The following is a 12464-nucleotide window of genomic DNA, read 5'->3' on the forward strand; positions in this document are numbered from 1 at the left end:
ATCAATTTACCAACCTGCTGTCATCTGCCCCTTTCATTTATTGGTATTGCTTATCATTTGTTGGTATTGGCACTTATCATCACTATTTGAATCATTTCCAATTGAATGAGTCTGGACTGACCAGTTACTTTTTGAATTTTTGCAATAATTCCCATTGGTCTTTCAAAAACTTAAAAAAAAAAAGTAGCACAACTCACAGTAGCTAAATCTTGGGAATGGCTTATATGTCATAAACAGATGAATGGACAAAGAAAAAGTGGTTTATATACCCAATGGAGTACTACTTAGCCATAAAGAAGCATAAATTTGTAGAAAAATGCTTAAAATCATAATGCTAAGTGAAATAAATCAGAAAAAGTTTAAATGGAGCATGGTTTCTCTTATATGAGAAACCCAAAGTATATATAATTTAAAGAGCAGAATAAATGATAGATATTAGGACACAGGAAGGTAGACTTTTTGGAGATGGAATAGCAATCTAGGGATAGAAGGGGGTAACGGAAAGTAAAAATGATTAACATGTGATATGTATCAACAATATGAATATGTACCAACTCCCCTGGATAAATTATTCATCATGTATCAAAATGTGTACTAATAAAAACCAAAGAAACAAAAATCTACATTTTAGCAATGGCACCTTTTTTTCACTGTCCTTATTTTAGTGCCTTTATTAATAGATACATAGGCAAGCTCTGCATTTATTCATTCGTTTTATAGTATGATCTTTTTCTTAATTATTAAAGATTAGAGTGTCCAGATGATCTAACATGCTTGGAACCACAAGAGGTATCGGACACTTCATTACAAAAATAGATATCTATTTTTCCACTTTCAGCTTAAAAGTTCTTATTTATACAGGTCAAATAGATTCAGGACAAATCATTTTTTTCAAGCATATTCCTCCTTAATAAAGTCACTTTCTCATTATTCCCAGGTAATTTGTCTCTCTGCCTTTGCTTTTTCCTGACTTTTAACTTTCACTTATCAGAGAAATGTAAAATATGTGAAAATTAAAATATTTCCACTATATTTAATAATTTCAGTTTAGGAAAAAAAAGGTTGGAACTACAGTCTAAAACCAAATTTTATTATAAATGAAACTTTTTAAAGATTATCAGCTAATTTTTTCTATTCTATCATTTTTGCTAATGATCATAAAAATTACCTGTCTGAAGACAAACAAAAATAGAATGTATTTCAAACCATTTGTCCACATGAAATGTAATTGACAAGATGACACTGAAGACTCGCACTTAGGTTTCAGCTATGGATGTAGTAGATGGTGTCTTCCCAGTTTAGGACCTCAAGACATCATCTGCTTCCTTTCATATCCCCAAATTAATTGGGCAATTCAGAATCAGTGGCAAGGGCTAGAATATTACAAAACAAAGTTAGCTCTGTCCAGCTGTCAAGGTAAAATGGAGTGAGAGGAATGGAAAGCGTTATGGGAGAAATAACGGTGATGGGATATTACACCACCAACACCAGTACATAACAACCCTTCAGGGGATAATTCTTGCATGGTCAATATCATTTTCTTACCCACCTATCTATTCACTAGGTATCTCAGAAAGGTAGGAAGAACAGAAGCCAAGAAATCAGAGTGGTCTTTTCTGCATCTTACTGTATTAACTGAGCCTTTCTTTGAGCTCATTATTGACAAAAGTGACCAAAAAGCCCATGAAGGACATAGAGCAAGGACAATAGCAGAAAATGGCAGAATCACTGGAGGTGGAATGTAAGATCCCAGTAGGAATAATATGTCAGAAATTGTGACTCCAAATCCAGCCAAGTTTGGGCATGCTCCCAGACCCGAATTAGAGTTTCCTAGCAATTTTTTAAATAGTGATTTTTCTAACTATCACTAGTTTTCACATTATTCACTTATGTCTAGGTCTTACTGAATTTTCCAGCCATTGTGCTCATTGTCTTCTAAGTGCAAATGAGAAGCTAGGGAATGTTAATACTCATGCCAACCAAGCACTTAAAATAAGGAACTTGAAGCAGAAATAATAAAAACCAGAGTCTAGGGGACACCAGCCTATGGAAATGTGCTTAAAGATGGAGGCATCAAAACTTCCAGGCAAGCCAGGTATGGTGGCGCATGCCTGTGATCCCAGCACTCAGGAGGCTGAGGCGGGAGGATCGCCTCGAATTCGAGGCCAGCCTGGGCTACATAGTGAGTTCAGGGCCAGCCTGAACTACAAAGGGAGACCCTGCCTCAAAACTCACAAAAAAAAAAAAAAAAAAAACTTCTCGGCAAATACAGTTGTTCTCATCATCACTTAGCACTTTAGGGCTGGAAGTGATGTCAGAGAGCTTCCCAGTGCCACTGAAGCCCTTCTCAAAGGCCATAGGAACAGTTGTATCATGTGTGGCCAAGCCCAATACCCCAACTGGCCAACGTCCAACCCTTCACTTTTTACCACTAATAATAATAGTAGTAATAATAATAACAATAGCCCTATTTTCCATAGTATCTATACTGTTGTAAGTACCGTTCTGAGCAGTTTACAGGTGTTACCTTATTTAACCCAACACCCACTCCCATGACCTAGGTACATATTATTGTTGCCATTTGCAGGTGAACAATCTGAGGCTGACAGTGGGAAAGTAACTTGTTCAATCTAAAAAATGACAGAAAGCTGAGCTTCCTATTCTGAAACCCCTACGATCTTCTACTTCTAAGGAATGTGCTTATTTTCCTATCGTCATTCTTTCTCTTCCTCTCCCACTCCCCAGAGAACATCTTCCCAGAAGACTGGCCCCTGCTACTTTCCTTAGCGCTATCATCATATAGTAAATTAGTAAATTCTGATTGTGATTGGTATACATGTCACAGTATCAGAACATAGGTATTGAATTCAGCAATGTCAGTCTCTTTCACTATAGTTGAAAGAAACAAGTAACACTTGTTTGTCCTCATACTTTACAATATGTCTGTTTCTTAAAATGCTTTAAGCAATTTGATTCCTAAGAACTTCATTCCCTCCAGTTTTCCTCCTTTAGTTCTGTGTGAAAAATAAGATATATATAGATATATTCATGAAATAACAGGAGTTAGAAAGTTGATGTAATTGTGAGCTGAATCTTCACCAGCTCAGATAAATCACTTGCCAAATTGGCTATTGAACCCCATATGGGAAGCAGAATGTGTGCAAAGCCACAGGCTAATTGGATCACACCCCTTGCAGTTAGAAAAACTGTCGTTGTTAATAAGCCACCCACCGGAGTTGCCTGCGGCTGTCTTATTTCTTTTACTTTCCTCATTTAAACTTCGGGTGGAACTTAAACCACCCTTTGAGCATAGAAGTCAATTGATGATGTGTTTGTTTTTCTGCCTCACAGAACCTGAAGCGGGTCGCTGAGACATGGATGGATGAATTTGCAGAATACATTTACCAGAGGCGGCCCGAGTACCGGCACCTCTCCACTGGGGACATCTCAGCCCAGAAGGAGCTTCGAAAACAGCTGAAGTGCAAGGACTTCAAATGGTTCATGGCTGCCGTGGCCTGGGACGTGCCTAAGTACTACCCTCCGGTGGAGCCCCCACCAGCTGCCTGGGGGGAGGTGAGCAGACCTGCTCTCCCAGTGAGCCTGTCCATCTCCCACAGCCCTGAGCGGTGGGAGGGTCCCGTAACCCTCACTCTTTTCCCCCACAGCCAACCAGGATTAATTGAAATCACCTCAGAGAAGTGAATGTCCAACTACTTTCCAGCAATTATGACAAGTAAAAATTCAGCCCTCCGTGTCAATAGGCTAGCCCATAACTATTGACCATAACTGGTGACCCCTCAAATGGATTTCTTCAAATGCACCTGGAAAATATTTTTACTTGAAATTAGTGAAACTACCATGGGAGCTTGAAAAGTATGAAAATATCAGTTGTGCTACTGTGTAAATATGAGTGATCAGAGTGATATCCAGGATAAAATCCCTCTCTGACCTCTGTGCACAACCCTGTTGCTGTTTATATGGACATATACAAGGCGACAGGGGGAACTGGCTGTTTTCCTAACAAGCATGTGCCATGTAGAATCATAAAGAAAGCATTTCCATAGCACACGGGCCATCCAGGAGCCACCCTGATTCCTTAAATCAGCCCTGACCTTTCCACCTTAGAATGCTTCTGTTTGATTCCACTTCGCTAACTAAAATAGAAAGGGCAAAATAGCCACAGGTTCCAAATTTAAAACATCTATCCTTGGGCATAAAAAGGACTATTACAGGGGTTTTGTTGCACTCATTGCTGTTACTGTAGCTTTTTTCTGTATAAAAGAGTGTGCTAAAGTAAAAATAGGGTGGATTTATTGTAGCAATTTAACCTATTTTAGGCTGTGGATATCAAGGGGCAATGCAGGCAGGGTGGGGCTGGATATAGCACTGTGGCAGTTCTCCAGCCTTCCAACTGACCATTATGCCTTTAGAGGAGCTTTTCTGTCAACATCCTTTGTGATGTAGGTGAGAAGATGCTGTTGCTTAGTTAGGGTCTGTGGCCACAGAGCTGTGACAAAAAGCTCACTTTGGAGTGTGGAGGAGATGCCAAAGCTCCAGAGGACCCTTCCCTGGTGAGCTGGAGTGATCAGCCAGTCACAGTTCGGTACAGTTGGTTTTGCTGAGAGGGTCCAAGAAGATACTGCTCTCTCCCTGAACCTGCACATCCCAGGGATACAGGAGTCAAGGCTACCACTATGTGTTCTATCTCCCCATGTTTCTGGTATATATTTGTGGTCCTGACATGGTTGGCTTATTTGACTTCATCCTTTGTCTCTTAAACATTTCATTAAGACCTCCCTGAAATTGGTAATGGTACTCTGATTGTATTGGTTTTACCTGTCTACCATGCGCTTAATTTACAGCAGGGGAAGTTCAAAGTTGACATTAGAAAGAACTTTCTTAGCTCAACACACTGGAAGGCACACAAATTTGTTATATTTGTAAGTACAGGGCTCCTTCCTAAAGTTTTTTTTGGCTAAGAATCTGCTTGCCGGCTTTCTATGTTGTCTTAAGTGCTGTCCTGACAAATAACTGTGAAGACCCCACCGTACCATTGTGCCAGTCAATATTAGGTTAAAATTTCATCAATTTTCTTTTTTGCCTTATGTGGAAACATAAATTTTGTTCCTATCTGGTGACTACTTCAAACTGTAATCAGTTACATTTTCTCTTATTACCTAACTAATCCATAACCCGTATTTATATGGAAACAGGCTCATTTATTTGGAAACGGGCTCCATTGAGATTCTAGAAAAGTGATGACTTCCCAGAAATAGTCAAAATAAGAACCATTTTAAGATCCAATAGAGTAGGCCTGTGTTTCTATTCATTACACTTTACTGCCTTACACTTTATGTCACTTGCCTGTCCCTAGAGACATGTGCATTCATTATTTCTGGCTCATACAATCAGGGTTTTTTTTAGCATAGTGGTTAATTCTTTCCCCAAAGCTTCAAAACAGTAAACAAATAAAGGTCAGATTTTAGTGTAAAAAAGAACAAAATGGACATATAGTTTTAAGGGTCAGTTGTATTCAATCAAGTTTATTCAGTGAAGATGTGGGTGGATACCAAGAATGAAGTCATAGAAGATTGGAAGAAGGCAAAAAAGAAAGAAAATCAACAAATGGTAAGACTTTATACTGGTAAATAATCTTGAAGCAAATCCATTCCCAAGGAAGAGTATATCTTAGGGATAAGTGGAATGTGTGCATTTAATCCGAGGGGCAAGTGAAAAATTTGAAATTCAGTTTAAGCTAAATGAAGTAATAAAAAGAGTAGTGATTTTCTAATTGTATTGCATTAGATAATAACAACCCAGTTCTTAATATAGTAATAGATTAAAAAGATGACTAAGTACAGAATATATCTGTGGGCCGATTTAATCTCTGAAAAGAAGGCTTTCAAAATTTTCACACTTGTGTGATTAGTTTTCCCTTTGAGGGGGCTTTTTTATTTCCTTTTTTTTAACTTCAGAAGAATTTTAAATTTATAGGAATATCCCATAGTTAGGACAGGTAGTTTACATACATCCTTCATCTGGCTGCTTCTAGAGTTAACGTTCTATACTTACCTCATTGACTGAGTATATTCACCATAGTAATCATCACAGTTAACTATTGGTTATAAAACTATTTACTACATCCGGTCTTTATGTAGATTTCCTCCATTTCTTTTTTTCCTCCCTCTAATATCCCTTTTTAGTTCCAAGATCCAATCCAGTATATGAGAAAGCTTTTTAATTTCCTATAAAGTTTAAATTAATAGCTAGACCAGGCAAAGCTCCTAAATAAGTGCAATGGGTCATTGCTGTTTTAGTAAGAAAGTGAAAAGGGGAGTGAAGACTGTGGCTGTTCTAGCAGTTATGAGAAGGAGCAACACAAACACAAGAGGCCTTTAAGGGAGAACTGTGCCAAGCAGCAGGGCAACTTGTTGTTTTATACACTTGTACTTGGAACCATTTTCCATCTGCTTCGATGTGCCAGCTGGATTCCAGGTAAACAATGAAGTGCTTAGGCAATTTTTGGCTCTGGTAGTTGGAACCCAGCTTGTAAAGGATGTTACAGACTAAACAGCCTATAAACCACCACTCATTTCCCTGACAAATTCAGCTGGATTATTGTCCGTGTCTCCTAACTCATCTCCCTGCTTCTCCCCTTCAGTTTATTCTCACCACAGTCCTCTGAAAATAGGAGATCAGGCCACTCCTCCATTCAAGACCCTTCAAAGGCTAACCATCTCTTGAGAAATGAAAACCAAAGATCCTAAATTATCTGAGCTCTGTTGCATCCCTCTTACAAGCCCTGGATTAATCTTCTGTAGATATACTGGCCTCGTTGCCGTTGCTCAAACAGGCTAAGTGCAATCCCACCTCAGGGCCTTTGCATAGGCTGCTCCCACTACTTAGAATCTTCCAACCTCAGCAATCCTATCTGAGGCACCTCTCAACCCTTTCTACAGGTTCTCATCACTCAAAAAAACCCATCTCCTCAGTAAAATCTTCCCTGGCCATGCTATCTAAACTATTTAAACCAAGCTATCTGAACTAGCTATGTATGCATGTGCATGCACATAAACCTCCCTATTCTTCCTTTTTTTTTTCCTTACCATCCATCACTACATATCAAGCTATGTAATTTATTTATGAATCATGTTTCATATGTATCCCCTCTACTAGAACACATACTCTTTGACACTGAATTCTGTTGGCTTGTATTACTGCAACCAATTTTTTGGCAAATTGAACAAACTTTGGGCTAATTCAACAATTTAATCTGGCACCAAAGAATCATGTCAGGTGTACAGTAAGTGCTCAGTAAATATTTCTTGGGTGGCTGAAAGGTGAAGAAGTGGAGGATCCCGACTCCCTGTTGTCCTGTCAACACTCACTGTTGTGTCCGCTGCCTGTGCATCTGTGATTCCACAAAGCACAAGGGGCTCTCCCTCCATCTCCACCTGGGAGGAGTTTCTGTACCTCCCACTCATTCACCAGACAAAATTCGCCTCTTTGGAAAGCTTGTCCAGGAGAAAGTAATCAGGTAGTGATTGATTCTGATGGACCGTCAGGCCTATGATCCAAAATACTCCACTCTGTCATCCAAAGGGGAAGGAGGAGAAACTCCAAAGGTAAAAAGCTGCTGGTCCAACAATTTCCAAGCCCTATGCCAGCTTCTACTTGAAAGGCAGAAGAGATAAAAGTTACGTTGAATAGAAAAGTACTCTCCAAAAGCCGCTCCATCTTCTGCTGCACAGGAGTAGTGGTAGAATTGAGGAGACGCTGAAGCCCAAGGACTAAATAGAATTTTGAGCCTTGTAGTAAGTCCCTTAGCACTACACACAGCAATGTGCATTTACAGGACACTGTGTTGCTCAGAGTAAGAACTGGTATGGAGTGGAAACTGTTCTTAAAACACTCACATATGGAATGTCTCTTTAATGTCAAGATGCTAAATGAAAGAAATTGAATTTCCTATTATTTTTCTCCTTCTTATCCCTTCCCCTCCTTAGAATTTATGAAGTTGCTAAAGTCATTTTTAATATCCAGAAAAAAGAGTTCTGCAGAATTCTAAATATCATGTGTAAGAGAGAATAAAAGATATAAAATAGACAAAGGTGTCATTCCCAAACAGTGACATAAATTCTTTTACAAAGTGTCTGCTTACTGTCCTCAGTGTGCCAATTTAAGCACATCCATTTGTCATCTTGCAATTGTGTGAAACTTTTTAAAAATCTTTATTTTCAAATTTCATCTCAGTACCTAACTATTTCAGCTGCTTATTTAAATTCTTTCCCCAAGATGAATGTCATCCTGGGTTGTGAGATGTTCACAAAGACAGGCACTCTGAATAATTCCAGTCCTCTGTTTCAGGCTGCTGCTCATGATTTCTTTAAACGTGCTTGCTTCCTCTTTCTTCTGATATTCTCACAGTGCACAGGCTTTTCAAATTTCTCATATCTGCTTCTGTGAAAGAAAGTTCAACACTAGGAGGTGCATTATCTAAAAGACCATCTTACAATGTGAAGCTGCCTCTTTCAAACATGTCCTATCTGAGCGCTGTGATGTGCAATGCAGGGGTAAAGCCGGCTCTTTCTGCACCGAGAGCAAGGCTTCCTGCCTTCTCTCTGGAGATCCAAGGCCAGTTTCCAGGAATTTCCTTCTAAGTAGAAAAGCTGCAATGTGAGATCATCTTGCTGTTCCCTTGGCAACTATGCAAGGAACCACCTCTGGCATTCAAGTGCTATATATCATCAAACCAGACCTTTAAATTAAGCAGTCATTCAGACATGATTTGTCATTCTCAGTGTGTTAGACTTGACTTGATCTGTCATTTATTTTCCCAGGTAGAGGCAGTGCTGGTACACTATGCTAATTCATCTCTCTCGAACTCAGAAAGGAAGTTAAGAAAAATGTAAGAACACACAAAGAATTTCATTATCCTTTCAAGCTTTGCTATGTGTTTTCTGAATTCTTAGTAGTTGAGGCAGGGCTACGAAGATAAAGTGCATTGCAATGAACATGATTTTAGTTCCATATCCCCACATGAGCAAACTGAATATCTTAGTGCCTCAACTGTGGTGATTTGATTCAAGTCATAGCAGAATCAGAGGTGCCTCAGAGCTAACAAACCTGTTTTTCTTTTTCCCCATGGCATATATAAATATGGCAATCAAAACTTCTTGTCTTCTCATTCCATTTTTTTTGTTCTTCTTTAAAATATCTGTTTGCAGGTGATATATATTTACATACATAAATATATACCTTTTCTGGCTCATGTGATGAGTAAATGACATTTTAAGTATAACCATGGATTTCTCTTTTTTAGTTTGTTTAAATTATTATTTTAGTTTTATGGAGTACCAAGTAAGAAATGATGGTGAAAATGAAAGCTACATTTTTATAATATTTTATATTTTATAATATTCTTCCTTAAAATATACTAGGATTTCCAATTCTAAAAACAGAACAGCACACACAGTCACAAAGAATCTTTTTTTATATTTTTGGTAGTACTAGAAATTGAACTCAGGGCTTCATGCATGCTAGGCAAGCAATCTACCACTGAGCTACATACTCAGCCTAATTTTATTTAATCATAAAGACCAGATCAAACATTTAGAATAATGAGGAAAAAAACCCATGGATATCTTCTCATATAAAAAGAATGGCAGAAAATCCCTCAATGACTCTATAGCATGAGTTAGTGTAACCTGAACATCACACAGCAGCAGATAATTTTGGGACCAGCAGAGATGAGGAATTGGTAGAAAAAGAAAGGGTGAGTACAGACACTTCTACAAGGAAAGGATTCAAAAATAATAAGTGGGCTGGGGATTTAGCTCAGTGGTTCTGCTGCCTGCCTCGCAAGCGCAAGGACCTGAGCTCGATCTCCAGTACCAAAAAGAAGAAGCAGAAGAAGCAGAAGCAGAAGAAGAAGAAGAAGAAGAAGAAGAAGAAGAAGAAGAAGAAGAAGAAGAAGAAGAAGAAGAAGAAGAATTCAGTGTCAAAAGGAGAATGTCCTTTACACACCAGAAATCAAATCTGAAAATTAACAGTGAAGTTCAAAAGCTTTCTCAAAGGGTCCAGCGAAGGACCAGTGCAAAGAGAACACAGGAAACCAGTAAGGAGGCATGGGAACAGAAGACGAGCTGGTGTAGCCTCAGCCCACAGTTGCTCAGAAACACCAGAATACTCCATTTTCAAAAAAAATAGAGTCTCATGGTCTCACCTGTGATTTGGATCTAAAACAAAACACTGGAAACCCCACGGATACAAGAGCTACCAGAGAGGAGTCCGGAATAGACCTCAGAAAGTACAGAATGGCAAATGCATGTAAAGGTAACAGCACTGCTTTGGAAGCAAAGACCCTTAGGATTCTAGATAACGCAGATTGAGTGGCTGGAAGTTTTGCGAATCAAACTCCCTGAAAGAAGAAAAATGCCTTTATAAAAAGGCCATTTTGTTTAATACTTCACAATAACAGAGAAGAGAGCCCTACATTGGAATCTTCCCCTAATAGCCCAACAAACTATCTCATTTATGCATAGAAAATAAAAGCAGATTATGATAAAACCCTATATAGAAATACAAGGATCAAGATAAAAATGAACCAAATATAATTCCAACAGAAAAAAAAATCATACTACAAATGTAGCTACAAAGAAGATGAAAACTACATAGTAAGATTTCAAAATGAGCTAAAAGAATACTTTGTTGATTAAAAAACCATACAAATCAGAATTAAACAGCTCAGAAATGAGATAACTAGAATATGAAACATGACTTTATGAAAAGAAAGATGAGAAGACTAAAGAATGTATGAGGAAAGAAAGAGATTCAGATAAGAAGTTTTAAATTAGAAAAAAAAAGCCAAGAAAGATCATGGAAAGCACAGTAAGAAAAAGTGGCACTAAAAGAGAAAAGAGTAGACAACAAAGAAAAGAGGGAAAAGATAATTCGCAGAAAGATTTAGGACAACAGACAAAAGAGATGCAACATAGAATTCCAAAGAAGTGCCCTAAAAAATGAAAGACAATAAATCTATATAATTGGAGGATATATGCAAAAAAAGATTTGAATTTATATACAATGAAGAATCATCAATGCTAAAATACTTTCAATAAAATGATCATATTTTAATTGATTTAAAAATTTGTGCACTGAATTAAAAAGAATAAATTAGACAGATATTGAAGCACACTTTTTTACCAGAAGACAAATGAACACCATTGCAAAGATATTCAAGACAATGAAATATGAGCCAAATATTTTATATTCAACCAAACTATCCTTCAAACATGAATACCATCAAAAGAAGCTATAAACATTCAAGAATTTAGAGATTAGTTTTATTAAAAGTTTTTTCTGAAGCACCTGCTAGACAATGAGCATCAGAAACCACAAGATGTTTGCAGAGCCTTGGTGAGAGGTCTGATAGAAGATAACTAAAAGGATAGAAGCATATAAAAAGTGCATGTGATCTGACAGTGTGAAAATAATACAAGTAACAACTTGAGAAAGAAATGGAAATCAGAATAAGTTTGTTGACTATCCCATAGGCATTAACTAGGAGTAAAAGGATATCATATATGTTCAGTCATGGCTCCGAAGAGATAGAAGGAAAGGGGAAAGTGTTAACATTGGCATTGCTTAGAGGAGGCTACAGTTAGGCATTCTCTGAAAAAAAGGAAAAGAAAGAAACTTCAGATATCTTTGCAAGTGTAAAGATAACTAGTAGAAAAAACATAAAACATGCTAAGTACCAAAGATTTGAAAAAGAAAATAGACCATAAGATGAAAGATGAAAGACTTTCTAGATAATATACAATATGTAATAAATCAGTGTCAAAACTGAGATCAAACATGAATGAACATAGAAACAACAAAGATGAAGAGAATGCTTAATGGTATCAAGGTTTTCCAGAAGAAAGCCAAAGTCTGTTGGCTCTCACTTCCTGCCATCAGCTCCATCCCAAGGACAGCGCTACCACTGAGGCTGGGAATATTTGCAGGAGCTCTTTGCCCTGAGCACCATTTAAGTGGCATACACCTTACAGCCCCCTTTTTCTGTCTTTGCATTACTGAATATTACTCTTTCCTAAACTAAGGATTCGGTGGATCATTGCGAAGTTTTTCTGACTATCTTCTCTCCTTCAGGTGACCTTATGGAACTACAGTCTCACCTATCATTTTGATTCATTTTTCCCATTCTGTAACTATGAATGAACCAAGCCCTAATCTCTAAGGATAATAGGTGAGCACCTCAGACATAGGGCTTGTTCTCATGCAGCTTAAGAACTTGAGAGCGCCAGTGAGCATGAGTGATTTTTATCATTTTGGGAAAGAGATACATCACTCACAGCATGCTGACTAAATCCTAAAGTTCTTAAAATCCTCTTTAATGCGTGTAATGACTTCTGATGAGACCACATCTCTGTGGCCACAGTGTGGCAGTCCATGACAGAACT

The 12464-nt window shown here is 38.0% G+C and overlaps 1 protein-coding gene across 1 annotated transcript in view; it reads left to right on the top strand.

Annotated features, from left to right (window-relative positions):
- The window catches only part of Galntl6 (polypeptide N-acetylgalactosaminyltransferase like 6), a 1152292-nt gene that overhangs the window by 1078873 nt on the left and 60955 nt on the right, over positions 1–12464 (top strand). The window contains exon 10 of the mRNA XM_004852932.3: positions 3352–3573. Coding sequence (XP_004852989.1) covers positions 3352–3573 — 222 coding nt within the window. The remainder of the gene's footprint in view (positions 1–3351; positions 3574–12464) is intronic.

The sequence above is a fragment of the Heterocephalus glaber genome, unplaced genomic scaffold (assembly GCF_053883595.1).
Source record: "Heterocephalus glaber isolate CG9 unplaced genomic scaffold, H.glaber_assembly_v1.0 deba00001461, whole genome shotgun sequence".
NCBI lineage: Eukaryota > Metazoa > Chordata > Mammalia > Rodentia > Bathyergidae > Heterocephalus > Heterocephalus glaber.